The sequence below is a fragment of the Pteropus medius genome, unplaced genomic scaffold, assembly GCF_902729225.1.
Source record: "Pteropus medius unplaced genomic scaffold, Ma_sr-lr_union100, whole genome shotgun sequence".
Lineage (NCBI taxonomy): Eukaryota > Metazoa > Chordata > Mammalia > Chiroptera > Pteropodidae > Pteropus > Pteropus medius.
In genome coordinates, this window is record NW_024342473.1 from 7,695,864 (window position 1) to 7,713,620 (window position 17,757).

The 17,757-nt window shown below is 34.9% G+C and overlaps 1 protein-coding gene and 1 long non-coding RNA gene across 4 annotated transcripts in view; one reads left to right on the top strand and one right to left on the bottom strand.

Moving 5' to 3' along the window:
• The window catches only part of LOC120604421 (uncharacterized), a 65,373-nt gene extending 61,263 nt beyond the window's left edge, over nucleotides 1-4,110 (bottom strand). Inside the window, exon 1 of one of the 2 annotated variants that reach the window (XR_005653332.1) lies at nucleotides 4,018-4,109. This is a non-coding gene — a long non-coding RNA (uncharacterized LOC120604421). Of the gene's footprint in view, nucleotides 1-4,017 lie in introns of both variants that reach the window. The other variant, XR_005653333.1, reaches the window with a different exon arrangement.
• Nucleotides 4,111-4,170: 60 nt separating this feature from the next.
• GNPNAT1 (glucosamine-phosphate N-acetyltransferase 1) lies at nucleotides 4,171-17,398 on the top strand. Of its 2 annotated transcripts, XM_039865109.1 has the most exons (6): nucleotides 4,174-4,336; nucleotides 9,003-9,170; nucleotides 10,167-10,229; nucleotides 13,664-13,791; nucleotides 14,700-14,761; nucleotides 16,209-17,398. In XM_039865109.1, the coding sequence occupies exons 2-6, from the start codon at nucleotides 9,017-9,019 to the stop codon at nucleotides 16,354-16,356; spliced, it is 555 nt and encodes a 184-aa protein (XP_039721043.1). In that variant the 5' UTR covers nucleotides 4,174-4,336; nucleotides 9,003-9,016; the 3' UTR covers nucleotides 16,357-17,398. The 2 variants fall into 2 exon arrangements, with proteins under 2 accessions (XP_039721044.1, XP_039721043.1); XM_039865110.1 differs by lacking the exon at nucleotides 10,167-10,229 and having other exon boundaries at nucleotides 4,171-4,336.
• The last annotated feature ends 359 nt before the right edge of the window (nucleotides 17,399-17,757 follow it).

Below are 17,757 nucleotides of genomic sequence, written 5' to 3' on the forward strand. Positions count from 1 at the left end.
GCAAAGTTGTCCTTCTGAATTGAAGGAGAGAGAGTTTTCCAGACAAGCAAAAGATGAAGGCATTCAGCACCACTAGACTGGCCTTATGAGAAATGTTAGAGAGACTTCTTTAAGCTGCTAATTAGTTACAGGAAAACATATGAAAGTACAAATCTCATAGATAAAGATAAATATAGAGTTAAATTCAGAATAATCTAATGTAATAGTGTGGTTAATCACTTATAGATCTAGTTATGTGGGTTAAAAGACAAAATTACTAAGGGATTGTAAGCTGACAAGGTCCTTGCAATATGTGAGGTCAACCAAGGGTTGCCTCATCTAAAAAAAGTAAAAAATAAAAAATACATAAAATAAAATAAAAGACAAAATTACTAAAAATAATTATAACTATAAAAATTTGTTAATGCACAAGATATAAATTGTGACCTAAAAAACATAAAATGTTGGTGGAGAAGAGTAAAAATGTAGAGTTTTAGAATGCTTTAAAACTTAATTAGCAACTTAAAAGTTATAAATATAGAATGTTTTATGTAAGTACATATCTACCAATAATTACTTTAACTGTAAATGGACTACATTCTCCAATCAGAAGACACAGGGTGGCTCAATGGATAATAAAACATAACCCATCTACATGCTGCCTACAAGATACTCATTCTGGATACAGGACACATACAGACAAAACTGTAAGAAGAGAGAAGAAGGTCATTAAATAATTATAAATGGGACATTCCAACAAGAGGATATAATATTTGTAAATATTTATGTACCCAACATAGGAGCATCTAAATAAATAAAGCAAATATTAATACATGTAAAGAGTAAACAAACCGTAATACAATAATAGTAAGGGACTTTTATACCTCACTTTGATCAATGGATAGATAATCCATACAGAAAGTCAATAAACACTGGACTTAAACAACAAGTTGACCAAACTGACTTAACGCACATTTACAAATCATTCTTTCTGAAAGCCAAATACACATTCTTCTCAAGCACACATGGAACATGCTCTAGGATAGATCATATATTGGGCTACAAAACAAGTCTAGGTAAATTTAAGAAGATCAAAATTATATGAAGCATTTTTTTGGACCACAATGGTATGAAACTAAAAATCAATTACGAAAAAGAAAACCGAAAAATTCACAAATATATGAAGATTAAGTAATATGCTACTGAACGACCAATGGGGTCAAAAGAAGAAACCAAAAGAGAAACCAAGTATCTTGAGACAAATGAAAATGAAAATACAATATATCAAAAATATGGGATGCAGCAAAAGCAGTTCTAAGAAGGATGTCCATAATGATAAATGGGAACATTAAGAATTGAGATCTCAAACAACATAAGGAGTTAGAATAGAAGAACAAACTAAATCTAAAGTTAGTTGAAGGAAGGAAACAAAGATTGAAGTGGAAGTAAATGAAAGAGAGACTAAAAAGACAATAGAAAAGATAAACAAAATTGATAATCCTTTAGCTAAGATTCATCAAGGAAAAAAAAGGATTCAAATAAATAAAAACGGAAATGAAACATTACAACTGATACCACAGAAATACAAAGAAACATAAGTGACTATTATGAACAATTATGTACCAACTAATTGGACAGACTAGGAGAAATGGATACAGTCCTAGAAACGTACAACCTAAGACTGAAGAATCATGAATAGAAAATCTGAACAGACTGACTGAATCAGTAAGATTGAATCAATAATCAAAAAGCTCCCAATATCCAAAATATATAAAGAACTCATATAACTCAATAGCCAAAAGAAAAAAAAAAACCCAAAAAACAAAAAAAATCCCTAATCTGATTAAAAAATGGGCAGAGGATCGGAATAAACATTTTTCTAAAGAAGACATACAGATGGACAACAGGTATATGAAAAGATGCTCAATATCACTACTCATCAGGTAAATGTAAATCAAAACCACAAGGAGATACCACATCACATCTGTGAGGATGGCTATTATCAAAAAGACAAAAAAGTAACAAATGCTGTCAGGGATGTGCAGAAAATGGAACCCTGGTGAGAATGTAAAATGTATTACTGGTGAGAATGTAAATTGGTGCAGCCACTACAGAAAATAATATAGAGGTTCCTCAAAATATTAAAAATAGAACTACCATATCATCCAGCAATCCCACTTCTGGGTATTTATCTGAAGGAAACAAAATAACTATCTAGAAAAGATATCTGCACCCTCATGTTCATTGCAGCATTATTTATAATAATTGAGATATGGAAATGACAAAGTGTCAATCAACAGATGAATGGATAAAGAAGATATGAGATATAAATACACACATATATATACGATCTCACTTATATATGGAATCTTAAAAACTAAACCAAAAAACTCTCATAGATACAGAAAACTGATTGGAGATGGCAAGAAGTAGGGATGATGGGCGAGTAAAATGGATGAAGGTGGTGAAAAGGTACAACCTTCTAGTTAATAAGATAAATATGTCCTGAGGATGTAATATACAACATGGTGACTATAGTTAATAATACGGTATTGTACATTTGAAAGTTGCTAAGAGTAGATCTTAAAATTCTCACAAGAGAAAAACGAATTGGTAACTATATGTGGTGATGAATGTTAACTAAACAATGTGGTAATCAGTCTGCAATACATACATTGAATTATTATGTTGTACTAAAACTAATCCAATGTTACATGTCAATTATATCTCAATTTAAAAAATTCCATCAAAATAAGTAAAAATCATGAGAGGATATACCAATGATTCTATAAAGAAGTTGAGATTGTCATGAGGCAAGTAAACCAACAGGCAAAGAAGGGGGCCACTGTACTAGCTGGAGTGACTGAATTTGACTATTAAGGAGAAATCGGGTTCCTATAGCACAAAGTGGGTAAGAAGGACAATGTCTGGAGTGCAGATTTTTTTTTTGAGGTACCTTTTAGAACTCCTGTGTTCTGTAATAAATTTTATAATTGTTTTGCTCTTGATTAAATTTAAAAATTTACAGGATTCTGTTGCTCAGGAGAAACTAACTGCAAACATAGGGCTAGAAGTCTGACAAGAAAACAAGGGTATATATTTGTTAAGAATAGTGATGTTTATTTTTATGTCATATATTCTTTTGCATGTATGAGTAAAAACTAGGATGAATACAAAGATGTGGATGCCATCAGCTGCACTGATGTTTTAAGCTGTGAAAACGCATGAATCAGTAAAAGAGTTAACTGAAATTTAAATCTCATAAGCAAAAATATAATTTCTGACACACCATATGGTGTTATAATACTGTTTGAACAGTATTATTTAAGAATAAAATGCTTTGCAAATTCAGCAAGTTGAAATTTATGCTACAAGGGGAATTACTAGCTATGTTACTTTGGTAAGTTACTTAACATCTCTGAACCTGTTTCCTAATCAGTAAAATGGGTACACGTGCTACTTAGGTGAACCACTTTGGAAATGGGAGCTCAGAATACTAAGTCATTTTTCTCCTCCTTACCCAGGATTTCTCAATTTCAGCAGCACCGACATTTCAAACCAGGTAATTATTTGTTGTGGGGGGCTGTCCCGAGTTCTGTAAAACATTTAGCCATATACTGGTCTCTACCTATATCCTCTATCATCTAGAGAAATGCCAAACACCTCTCGACTGGACATGAGGTTGAAAAGGCTTCAGATGTTACCAGTTGGTTCCTGGGAGGCAAAATCGCCGCAGCTGCGAACCATTGTCCTAACTTCACGGTCATCCAAAAAGATTTGAGAGCGAAATAAAACAATAGCCTCGAAAGAGAATGCAGCCTCTTGGAGGCTGAATTTGTGACTCAGAAAACTGGAGATAAGGAGCGTCAGCTGCCAGCGCATAGCCAAAGTCCTAATTAATGGATTATTAAGAAATTGACTATTAAGAAGGCAAGAGGCTGAACCTCTGGTCTCTGAGACTCAGAGGTCCACACCAGTCACCACTTAATAGGGCTTAGGGGACTCCTAGGTAGAATTGTTTCCACCGAACCAACATACCGACGTCGTGCGGAAAGCTGTAAGGACTCCGGCTCCCGGCCGCTGCGGGGTGAGGCTCCCAGGATGTCCTCGTCCCCGCCCCGGGCGCTTACAGCCCAGGCCCCGCCCCCGCCCGCCTGCGCCAGGTCCTGCGTCAGCGGGCGGGGGCGGGGTGGAGGCGCTGGCGCTGCCACGTCTCGGCGGCGGCGGTGACGGCGACCCGGGCGCGCGAGGTGGCGGAGGTGGGGCCGAAGCTGAGCATCTGGATCCAGTGCTGTGTACCCGGGTGGGCGAGAGTCCGCCGGCCCGGAGAGGAACGCCGAGTGCGGGGCCTCTGCGGGTGAGGGGGCTGGGGGCGGGGGGAACGGGAGTGGGGTCGAGCTGGGGGTCCTGGAGCCCGGGCCTGCCCTCAGATTTGTCAAACAGGTGCGACTGCTGCCCCCGGGGGAGGCGAGTTAGGCCCTGGGTAGGAGAGTAGGCGGGTGACTTTCGGGGAACCGGGCATTTATCCTTGCCAGCTGGGAGCATACGAGGTTGTGGAGCGCGGTTCCGAGCAAGTTAAGCGGACACGCGCCTGGAGCAGAGGTTAGGGTATGGCCATGCAGGGGTGTCCCTGGCAGAGCATGAGCAGGGACAGAGGTCGAAAGTAACTTTTTGCTCACCAGGCTTTGGCGTGGAGACCGAGACAGTTGCTCACAGTCTCTGCCACCATCGGTTTTGAATGGGCACTAACGCCCCGGGCCTTTTCCCGGTTCTTTTCCGAGGCGCACCCCACGGCGATCGTGAGCCACCTGAGGACATGCTCCTGCTCCGAAGATCACCTCTTGCACTACTAGATCGGGGCTTTCCCTGCGAGGAGGGACTTCCTTTGTCTTTACCCGGGGCTTCAACCCCTAGAAAACAGAGTACTGTGATTTCTTTTATAGGAGCTGACGTTCTTGTAAACAGAACTCAATTTCATGCTAAATGAAACAGACGATTATGGGATTAGTTTTGTTAAGATATCCACTCATGAACGAAACCAGGCATGGATCTCAAGAATTAATTTAGATCAGTTCTTTATAGGCAGGATTCGCTGACAATTTTTTTCAGCACGGGAGAGACAGAGTTACCTGTCTGATATGATGATGTAAAGATTGGTGTCGATCGAATATGGTATTGTGCAGTTCAAAATGAGAAAACAAGATAGGAGGAATCCAGTCCAATTCACTCATTTGTGTGTTACCTTGGAGTCAGTTCCCGAAAGCGCTACCTGCTGTAGGTTTCTTGGTCCATTGACTGGCTTAGATTATAAAGATCAAATAAACTACCAGAAAATACTTTTTAAAATTCTCAAGTAAAGTGTAATTGCACAATTTATTAATATGACCAGGCCTACTGAAAGCATCAGCGATTGGAGTGTTCTTTAAAACCTTTAGTCAAATTATTATCGAAATTATCATAAAATGTATGTACTCGAACCCTGGTCCCAAAGAGCTCTTCTCCCTTGCCCCCCATTCACCATGTACTGAAGTAATGTAGTGATGCCCCAGGAGCTCTTGAAATACATGAGTTTAGATTTGGCTTTATATTGTTTTTAAGTTTTTCATATCAGCTTTAAAAATCTTCATTCCCAGTGTCTATTAACTTGATGCTCTCAGTCACTTGCTTCTTAGCTTCAGTTCCTCCCCATTTGTAGTCTAGTCTGCTGTAGAGGTTGGGAAACCAAATTGTTGGAATTGTGTCCAAAGACTAGTCAACTGAATGAAAACCTGAACCTAGTAAAAATGAATTTAGCATATGATTTTTGTGATATTACTTGTGGCAGTTTGCAAATTATTTTTCTTCTGGATTTTTTGAAATGTGACCTCCAGATAAAACATGTACCATTGGTTATTCATTCACTAGGCATTTATTTATTGGGGTAAGGTTAAGCATATATAGGCCTTATAAATTCATGCTAATTTAGCAGTTAAATAGGAAAGGTTCTTGAGAAGTATGTAAGGAGAGTTAGAGTTATTTTTGTAAATTAATCTAAAATATTTGAAATAAGACCTCAGTGATGATGAGATTCAAACAACTGTATAAGTATGTTTGCTGAAATTTCCTAGTTTTGTAGTACCTGGGGGCACCTTAAGATGCTAAAATATTATTTCTTTTGTAAATCAAATAAATTACCTATTTGTTCTCTTCTAAAATCTTGAAATTTGGTATTAAATCACAGCTTACTTTAGCTTGTCCAGCATACTAATTGGACATGGGGAGAATTTTACTGTATGGAGACAGCGTAAGATAAAGGAAGATAACCTTAAGTCTGGCTCTGTTTTTATAAAATAGTTCTTAAACATTCGATATTAATTTCTGAATGCCTGGTTAATGGACTCTTATTTCTATCCAGAGGGCTTTGTTTAATATATTTTGACTAGCTGGAAATTCTTATTTTCCAAATATAGGTTATAAGAGCTGCTTTTGACTACATCTTTAACTCTTACACAATAAAGTAGGGAATTCATTTTCACTAGTGCATTTTCAGTAAAAGTACAATCTGGAGTCATGCAGGAATGGCTACATAATTTGGGTAACTGTGCAAGATAAAATGCAGGGCTCTTGTTAAAAAAATTATTAAGAATTTCAAGACAGGACAGCAGAGAATTAAACTAAGTGTGGGGCCCTATGCAACCACACAGGTCGAGTGCCCATGAAGCTGGCTGGCCCTGTTGCCTGTTTTTGAATCCTAACTTTCTTCCTTATTGGCTCTGTTACCTTGAGCAAATTGCTCTGCCTGCTTCATGGTTTGTAAAATGGGGATAATAAGTCCTTTGTTGTACTTTTAAGTTTACAAATATAGAGTGCTCAATAAATGTTAGCCAATATAATTTACTTTTATGATCATTCATGAAATAGGACCATCTGGTTGAAGAAATACACAGGAAAATATTAGTATTTACTGTTTAAAATTCATTAGTTAAAGGCTTCATAATCCTAATTCTTTGCTGTACCTCTCCCCCCCTCTCTCTCGGAAATTATTAACCCTACTTTGCATGTTTTCCAGGCTACATTTTATTTTTGAACCTATAAAGTTCAAAAATAAACTTTATAGGAAAAAGGAATCTAGTTAACTTGAAATTGTCTTAATGTTCATCTAAATTCCCTTCTGAGCTTTCTTTAAACTTCATGGTTAAAACTGTAGGTTAAATAGCATGAACATCAAAATATTTAGCGTGCTTCCTTGAGGAGCTTAAAGCCTTAATACTTTCTGGCTTCTGCATTTAATGTACACATTTTACTTTATTGATAAATATTTAGCCAGTTTATCTGCATACCTGAAAAAAAAAAGTTGTTACCCATCTTTCAGATGAGAGTACATACAAAAGCCTCAGGAGCCCAATTATCAGGGACAAACAGTAAAATGTACGCATTAAAATTAACCTATAAAAAATCTGTTTCAAATGGACTAAAAGCTTGTTCAATTTGATATGAATGTTTTAATCATCAAAATTTATTTCTTTCCTTTACTGTTTTTAGAGCCAGGTATAGTGTTTAGAGTATAACATGATCTGAATCCTTTTTGAAGGGGGAAAAAAAAGAAAAAAGCTCTCAATATTCTACATAATAAACTATGATTTAAAATTTTTTCTTATCCAAGAATGTTAACTTTCAGTTTAACATAAACATAACAGACAACCTGTCATTTGTTCTGTAGCCCTTATACCCAGCACAGTGCCTGACATTAAGGTGAAAAAACTTAACAATTTATAAACATGAATTTTAAATTATTTGCTAACTAAAGGGTATCTTTTTGAGCACTTGCAATGTGTGTAAAGTTCTTTGAACAATGCTAACTGGCACGTAATAAGTGCTGAATAATGTTAACGTATTACGCCACACTATCTTCTCCAAGCCTGTGTTACACTGCAGCATTAGCTGTATAGTTACATCTGGTAATACAGGCAGAAGTTTAATCAATCGTTGTGAAAATGTTAAGGAGAGTTGCCCTTAAATGTATTGTGACATGAAATTGGGAACATCTGCAAGTTGATTAGGGACATCGTTCCATCTCATTAAATGGACTTTAATTTTTCCTCTATTCTTTGTTTTATGGTAGTATGTTATGGATGTATATCTTTGAATTCTTTGTTTCAAAGAAGAAGGCAGGTATCAAATAGAATAGTTTTTTTAACTGAACATAGGGATAGAAATGAAACTTGGGGTTTGCTTCAGTCTTCTAGTAATTACTAGGAAGACTCTTCCAGCAATTCTGTGCTTCACTGAAGTGCCTCCCTTCCATTTTTATGCTTTATATATTTTTCATCCCTTCTATCTTTGTATCCATTATTTAGTCTCAGTTTTATTAGACTACACTTAGAACCTGCTGACTTCTGAATGTTCAAAAAAGAGAACAGTACCATATTGATAATTTTTCAATAGCATGAAAAACACTGGCTATTCTTAAGCTGCTTAAATGCAGCTGAGAAACTTATAGATTTTTAGAAAGTCTCGTGAAAACAAATCCAGTAGATACTTAGTGAGAATGTATTATAGCTGAAACCAAATATTACAATGAATGCAGAGAATCACTAATTTAAGCCAGTTCATCAGTTACCTTCTCTTCATGGTTCAATATATATATTAAAAAGTTACAAGCCCAATAAGTCTTCCTTAATGGCAAATTAGACCAACAAATGGTTTTCTAGCTCAATAATAAAATCTAATAATGTAAAAAAAATAAAAAATGTAGCCTGTGAAAACTCAGCTATTCACAGCATTACCATAGGCAAAAATGTTCAAAAAGACCTTTTTAAAACTTTTAAATTTACTTATTTGTTTACTCTTTGATAGTAGTCATATGTTTTCTGTGTATCTGTAGTTAAGACATTTAAAGATTCAGGATAACTAAATTAAAATATCTTGTATATCTGTCAAAGAATTTTTCTAATTGCATTACTTTTTATTAAGAAATTTACTTTCTTGCCAATCTAATAACTTCTATTAAATAAAATGCCTTAACATTTAAAATTTTATTTTAGACCTTACTGTAAAAATGAAACCTGATGAAACTCCTATGTTTGACCCAAGTCTCCTCAAAGAAGTGGACTGGAGCCAGAATACAGCTACATTTTCTCCAGCCATTTCCCCAACTCATCCTGGAGAAGGTTTGGTTTTGAGGCCTCTTTGTACTGCTGATTTAAATAGAGGTATGGACTCACATAGTTTACAAATCTTGGTTAGAACTATAATTAGCATTCTGTTTTCTCCACAAACATTATGATGATGGTGATAATTTAAAAAAATAATACTTGACTTTGGATTATTTTTTGTATTTAATTTTTAAAGTGACTAAGACCCTCAATTTCAGTGTGTATGTATCAGGGCCAAGATCAGCTATTACTGTAAAATATTTCAAATAACTTAAGTACAGTACCATTCTTTCCTATAAGAGGCCAAAAGACTTCTCACAAAGGTGAAATTACCATGTATAATGAAACCTAAGGAAGAATCTTCTCTAAGATCCTGGATAGGGAATAAGAGTGGAGATAATCTGCCTGGGATAAGTTGCAAAAGGTTTTGTCTACATGTTCCTTTTGTTTTAACAGCTAAGTTCTCCAAAAAGATTTCCTTAAATGTTGGTAATCAAAAATTAACTTTTTACAGTTTTCTTTTTGGTAGGAAACCTGAAGAAACCACTTTTGGTCAAGTTAGTGAGTTTGTAGAAATTAAGATTGTCAGAGTTCTAAAATGTACTGTTCACATTAATTTAAGATAACATGAAATTAATCAGGCATCTTTAAAAATTGCAGTCTCAACAATTATATTTTGTATAGTATCATATTTGGTCATTGAAAATCTTGCACTTTTAAGTAAAACCAAAGCACATATTTGGGAAAATTAGGCATCCCTTGCATTGAATTTAATACAAATTACATGAAAATGTACATGCTGGTTCTATAAATATTGAATATTAAGATTAGCAATATTCCAAAAATCTTATGCAGGCAAAAACATTGGTAAAAATTATTGTTTTATATAGTGATTATAGAAAGAATAATGGGTTTCAATTTAACCTTTTGAAATAATAATTTTGAAATGATTCATTAAAGTTTTGAAAAAAAATTCCCCTTATTTTACACATTGCCCTATTTGATATATCTTTCATCTGCTCGTATGACTTGAAATCTGTTTTTGCAAACTAGGTTTTTTTAAGGTACTAGGTCAACTGACAGAAACTGGAGTTGTCAGCCCTGAACAATTTATGAGTAAGTACTACAGCTTCTTTTTTCTGAATGAAAGAAAGGGAAACAAGATTTTATTTTTCTTTAGAGCTCTGTTTAGTGTATACTATGTGATTTTTATTCAAATAGCTAGATATTATTCAAATAACAAATTAGCTATTTTTGTATCTTTAAAAAAATTTTTGGTTATAGCTGACATCAATATTATATTAGTTTCAGTCGTGCTAGACATTATATAACTTATGTGATCCCTCGATAAGTGTTGCATCTGACACCATGTATTGTTATTACAGTATTATTGACTATGTTCTCTAAGCTGTCCTTTACATCCCTATAGTTTGTAACTGTTGATTTGTACTTCTAAGTCTGTTCACCTTTTTCATGCAATCCCCCAAACTTCCTTCTGGCAACCATCAGTTTGTTCTCTGTATCTGTTGGTTTGCTTGTGTTTTTTTAGATTCCACATATAAGTGAAATCATGTGGTATTTGTCTTTCTCTGTCTGATTTATTTTACTTAGCATAATACCCTCTAGGTCCATCCCTGTTGTCACAAATGGTAAAATTTCATTCTTTTTACGGCCAAGTAATATTCCACATCTTTATCCGATCATCTATTGATGGACACTTGGGTCTTGTTTTATTATCCATTCAGCCACCCTGTCTTTTGATTGGAGCATTTAATCTACTTACATTTAAAGCAATTATTGTTAGGTATGTAGTTATTGCCATTTTATTCATGTTTTTGCTTTTTTTCCTTTAAGTCCCTTTAACATTTCTTGTAAATAGTGGTTTGGTGGTGATGAACTCCTTCAGCTTTTTCTTGTCTGGAAACTCTTTCTCTCTCCTTTGATTGTAAATGATAGCCTTGATGGGTAGGTAATCTTGGTAGTAGGTCCTTGCTTTTCATCACCTTGAATATTTTGTGCCAGTACTTTCTGGCCTGCAGTTTCTGTTGAGAAATCAGCTGACAGCCTTGTGGGAGCTCCCTTGTATGTGACTGTTTTAAAACTATTTTGGTCTTTAACTTTTGGCATTTTAATTATGTGTCTTGGTGTGGGCCTCTGGGTTCCTCTTATTTGGGACTGCACTTTGCCAGGATAGGGAAGTTTTCAGTCATAATTTCTTCAAATAAGTTTTCAATCCCTTGCTTGCTCTTACCTCCTTCTGGTACCCCTGTGATGTGAATGTTGTTACGCTTGATGTTGTCCCAGAGGTCCCTTAAGCTATCCTTTTTTAAAAATTCTTGTTTCGATTGAGTGTTTTCTGTTACCTCGTCTTCCAAATTGCACATTTGATCCTCTGCTTCATCTGATCTGCTGTTGATGCCATTTCGTGTATTCTTCATTTCAGCTATTCTTTACTTCTGATGGGTTTCTCTCTTTTTTTGTTGTTGCCTGTCTCTTTGTTGAAGATCTCACTGAGATCATCTGTTCTTCCCCTAAGTTCACTAAGCTTCCTTATAACCAGTGTTTTAAACTCTGCATCTGGTAGACTGCTTGCCTCCAATTTGTTTAGTTCTTTTTCTGGTTTTGTCCTGTTCTTTCATTTGGAACATTTCTTTGTCTCATTTGTCTGCCTCCCGTGTTTGTTTTTATGTATTAGGTAGAACTGCTATATCTCCCTGTCTTGGCAGAGTGGCCTTATGTAATAGGTATTCTGTGGGGCCCAGTGGCGCAGTCTCCCTGGTCATGTAAGCTAGGTGTTTCCTGGGCGTCCCTTATGGGGGCTTTGTGTGCCCTCCTGTTGTAGTTGAGCCTTGATTACTGTTGTCACATGAGTGAGAAGGATTTACCCTTAGGCTGACTGGCTGTGAGGACTGGCTGTGAGCACAGCAGACATTTCTCTTATACAGGGGCTGACCCTATGGAGCGAGATTCACTTTAGTGGGGGCTCTGGTGCCTGCCAAGTCCACTTCTTTGAGTGTGTCATTCACGTTGCTAATTGGGTGGTGCTCTGGTGTGGTCTGAAGCTGACCACCAGTTCTATTGGTTCTGGAGCCTCTTGGTGAAAGCTAGGTCAGCTGCTACCTATGCTGAGGCCCTGGGAGTGGTTGTGCTGTGTTAGCTGTAGAAGTTGTTTTTACTGTAGTTATTTCCTTTCATGTGGTTAGATTATTCACAGAAATTTAATCACCAGATCAAAAATACAATAGAATGTTTGATTTTTATTGTTCCTTTATATCTATTTTAAGAGTAAGAGGTATTTGAGGTTATAGTTCAGCCCCACTCCCTCTTTTATACATATGAGAATGGAAGTCAAGAGAGGTCAAAAGAGTCTACGGCCATGCTACCCTGAACAAGTCCAATCTGGTCTGATCTTGGAAGCTAAGCAGGTTCGGACCTAGTTAGTATTGGATGGGAGACCACCTACGAAGACCAGGTGCTATAGACATAAAAAATAAGGGATTGTAAACTGACAAGGTCCTTGCAATCTGTGAGGTCAGCCAAGGGTTGCCTCTCCAAAAAAAAAAAAAAGTCAAAAGATCACAAGTAGTTTATTGGTAAGGAAATAACCAGAACCTTCCTGACTCTATCCAGTGCTTTAAGTCATTTCTTATTTTCTATAATTTCATTTCCTTCAAAAAGAATTTTGTTTTGTTTTGTATTGTCTTACCCTCCTTAGATGAGGGTCATCATTTTTTACTTCTCATTGTTTTCCTTCATTGAATTTACTTCTTTCTACTCTGCACCACCCCTATCTAGAATGAGACTCTGGAAATAAACAATATGTGAGACTATTTCGCTTAGTTTTTATTCCCGAATTGCTTTTTGCATGCATTCCAGATAAGATGAGGACTATGTTATTTCGGTAATATAAGTACTAAAAATCAAATCTGAAAGTAAAGTGCTTATTTTCTTTGCTCCTATTTGCTGTGTGATTTTGGGAAGATTACTTGGAAACATATTTTTCACCTACTTCACAAGGTGCTTTCAAAGGAAACAAAAACAGTGATTTCGTTTCTAAAAAAGAAAGTCGTGTAATCACGAAACACCTAAGATCACAAGGGAAAAACTGAAAAACTACTTTCGTCAAAATATTTTGAAACCAAAGACTAAAAATCAGAGAATGAAGCCAAACATTCCTGTTAAAATTTGCAAAGTTTTGTTCTACTCAAGTATCTGTTAGTGTAAAGGTTGAAGAAATAGATTTAAAGTAACTAATGATTAGGCACAAAAGTGGTAACATCTATAGTTTATTTGTATTATAAGTGTTGTTCATCTAAAATAGCTATTATTAGTCTTTTACTTTGCTAGCATATTTTTTTAATGTGTGGGCTATATTCTAATTTGGTGTTTCAACTACTTGGTCATTTTTAATATTTTCTTAGAAACAAAGTATAAATTACTATGGTGAAACAGCTCTAGCTATCTGATAATGAAGCGGCTAATCTTGGTATTTTTCTGGCACCTGATAGTTTAAATGTCTACCACATAACATTGTTTTCCAATTTCCACAGAATCTTTTGAGCACATGAAGAAATCTGGGGATTATTATGTTACAGTTGTGGAAGATGTGACTTTAGGACAGATTGTTGCTACAGCAACTCTGATAATAGAACATAAATTCATCCATTCCTGTGCTAAGGTACATGCTCACATTAATGCTTATGAGCTAAAATGGACAAGTGTTTTCTAGCAAAACCTACACTGAGTTTCCATTAAACAAATCTGTTTTCTCACTACTTTTCATTGTAAAATGAGAGCGATATTGCTCTGAAAAAAGTTCTTAGAAGTCCCTTAGTACAAACAATTTCCCATTGTGTTCTGAGTTATGAGGAAGAAAATGTACTAACAATATAAAATGTTTGCTAAAAATTGTTCCTGAAGGAATTAGATTTGGCATAGTCATAGAGAAACCAAGTCAACATCATGAAATTTGGCAGTAATGTTTAGAATCCCTAATGCTTTTTTTTTTTAAACAGTACTTTGAATATATTATACTAACACAAATTCCCATCAGTTTCCAAGTGGTAAAGGGTTCAGAATACTATATTTTTTCTAATTGTTACATTTTTAATGCCTGTAAAGCCCCTTTACTCCTAATGACACGCATGAAATAGTAAAGAAAGCCTAGGTAATCCAATAAGATAGGAAAATTTGGAATGTTTTCTATGAGTTACGAATTTTAGTGGAGTTTCTAGCAATTAATAAACTATTTAAATGTCTGAAATAAACTGTCAAGCAAGGAGCAGGATGACAGATATAGTACATTCATGACAAGATTATATTTAAGTGATGGGGATTCTGAGATTTGCTTTAAACAATGGGCTGGGGAGGTTCAGGATATAGACAAATAAGATTAGGACACAAGTTGATTCATTATATTATTTCCTCTATAATAATAGTTAAAAAGTGTTTGCATTTGGTTTTTGTTAAGTTCAAATTTATAAAACATTTATTTTTGTCAATGAATTTTTACCAACCGTAACTTGTTGATTTAGCTAAAGAACAAAACTACATGCTTAGTCCTTTAAACACTGTAAATGTTTTCAGAGAGGAAGAGTAGAAGATGTTGTTGTTAGTGATGAATGCAGAGGAAAGCAGCTTGGCAAACTGTAAGTAAGCAGAAACAAGGTAACCGTGTATAAATTAGATGCTCTGTCACTTTACAGTTTTTGCCAAGATAACTTGAACATGTTTTCCTGTTTGAAGTTCTTTTTTAGGCATCATTAATTATGAACCTGTTCTCACTCTATAGCTTAGACTGAATTTAATGAAGAAATGAAGTACTTTTATTATTAGTTTTGCCAGTTTGAATATTGGAGGTATGCTGTTTTACAGGCAGTAACATCTTTAAGTTAAACAGTAGTAGTCTCATACTAGTAGAAAACGAACTTTTGGCCGAGTCAATTTCCCCATTTCTCTGTCATGTTTAAAAACAAAGGAAATGTTCTGAGTCTCATAAGTTTTAGAAACATATACTAAAGCAGCCTCCACTGTAGAATCCTTTATACATTTACCTAAATCCTTAAAAATAAATGTAAATTTCATGGGTTTAGTGCCTATTTTATAAGATGGAACTTGCTTAACATCTCTTCTGAGTTTTAAGGAAATCACTTAATAAATATGTACCTGCTATGTGCCAGATACTATTTGAGGTATTTGAGATACATCAGTGAATAAAACAGAGCAATTTCTAGTAGTCTAGTCCAGGAGTCCCCAACCCCCAGGCCATGAACCTATTAGGAACTGAGATGCACAGCAGGAAGCGACGGTTGAATAAGCAACACTTCATCCGTATTTGCAGCCACTCCCCAGCGCTAGCATCACTGCCTTAGCTCCACCTCAGGTCATCAGGCATTAGATTCTCATAGGAGCACCAGTTCCTGATGCCAAAAAGGTTGGAGACCACTGCTCTATTCCACTTAGTCATACTTTTTATAATTCTTAAGTTCTGTCTTCAAATTGATATGATTTTTCAGTCTATGTAAACATGAGGAAACACTTCTGGTAAATATCTGTAGATCTTTTTTAGTTTTTTATTTTTACCCATAAGGCAGTTAGAAATCATTCTTACACTGGGCTTGGATTCTTTAAGGATTTGTAAAGCTGTATATGATACTTTCACAAACACTTAAGTAGTTTTAAAATGATAGGTAAACAATAGCTTTGTTCTCTATTTTATGTGGGAATGTTGACTGTTCCTAAGTCAACACTGATGAGAAAAAAACTTAATAATCTGGACTATATTTTTAAAAGGTTGATAGTCTTTAGTGTCAACAATAATCTTAAAACTTATTTTTAAAGAGGGTTAGGTTTAGTATTTGTCCTATTAACAGGCTGAAGGTTATCAAGTATATTTGAAAAAAAAATGCTTTGCGTGATTTAAATGATTATCTATGTACAATTTGAATATTAAAATGAACATACAGTAGGAAAAGCCATGACTTAAACTTATTTCTAATGTAAACTTGAAATTTTATGCAATATTCACTCATATTGTTACTAAAATCCATTTTTATTAACAAATGACCTATGCTTCCCCCCCCCCTTTAATTTCAGGTTATTATCAACCCTTACTTTGCTAAGCAAAAAACTGAACTGTTATAAGATTACCCTTGAATGTCTACCACAAAATGTTGGTTTCTATAAAAAGTTTGGATATACAGTATCTGAAGAAAACTACATGTGTCGGAGGTTTCTAAAGTAAAAATCTTTTAAGAAAGACATTTGTCAGAGGAGCTAATGTACCAAGACTATATATCCTTTTTACAGTTAAAATATTTTGCTGTAATCCAGTGACCTCTATAATGGATTGAAAAAAACACTGTAATACAACAGATATGACATTTAGAAGATTACTTTGGGCTGGTGGGACATGCTGTGAGTTTAGATTACAAATATTATGAAGAGGATGATTTTTAACCAAAGGAATATATTTTTAACTTGAATCTTTTCTTGCATTGTATTTTTCTAAAGTTTGGCTTCATTCCTTGGCAGTCAGAGCATAGGTAGTAAGGAGTTATGTATTTGCTATCTGTACTGCTCATTTTTAAAAATCATACAATAAACAAGGCTGTTTCTTACCACATTCATAAAATTATTTGTTTCAGAGAAACATATCTAAATACCAGTTAGAGGTGTCATTTCCCATATATTACTTGAAATTCGATGTTAGATATATCATAACTAAATGTACAGCCCAACATTGTTGGTCCTAATACCGTACTGGCAAATAACCTGGTCAGCCTTTTAAAGTAGAAATAAAAATTAACATAAAATGTGATAAGATTCAAAGTAAATTTAAATATACAAGTTCATATAATTCTAATGTAGTGAAGTACCACCCATCTTATATGTGATATATAAATTCATTTAAAATACCTAAGAGCAAATACAAGGTACTTTTAACAGTGAATTAGCAAATCCTGGCATATTATGTATTTGTAACCTGATTTCTCATCTTTTCATGGGCATCTGAAGCCTCTCTTCTGAGAAACATTTTTATGAAAAATAGATTACAAAATTGAGTGGAATACTTAAAAATGTATCATACTGAATATGTTATATTCTTAAAAATGTTGATGGAAGCTTTTCTATTTAATGTGATTATAATGGCATTCTGGTCACTATCCCGTTTTGATTTTATTTATTTCTTTTTAAGTTGAAGTAGAAATTACTTTATTAATGGTTCTAATCTTTTGCATTCCGTATTACATTAAAACTATTCATATGATAGTCCTTTGTTAGAATCCTGATGTTGTTTGTGTTTTTCTTGAGTCTTCTCTTGAACTCTATTAAGTCATGGTTGATATAATTAGTTTTGTGTACTTTGTAAAATGAACTTGGAAACTAAAGACTACCTGTTTTTCATCCCTTTTACTCACACCTACCTCAGCTGGATTTCATATTTCCCTCCATGCAGTAAGTTAAAGTTGGCTTTCTAAAATCATAGAAAGCCTTTACCAGTAGAGGGTGACTATTCATCTGCTGATGACCTATGCAAATGATCTCTCTTGTGAAAGCAACAAAGCTAGTTTTACCTTTTCTGAAATCCTACAGCCTTGTTATGACAGCTTTATTAAGTACACTCTAATTAAAAACTTATGTT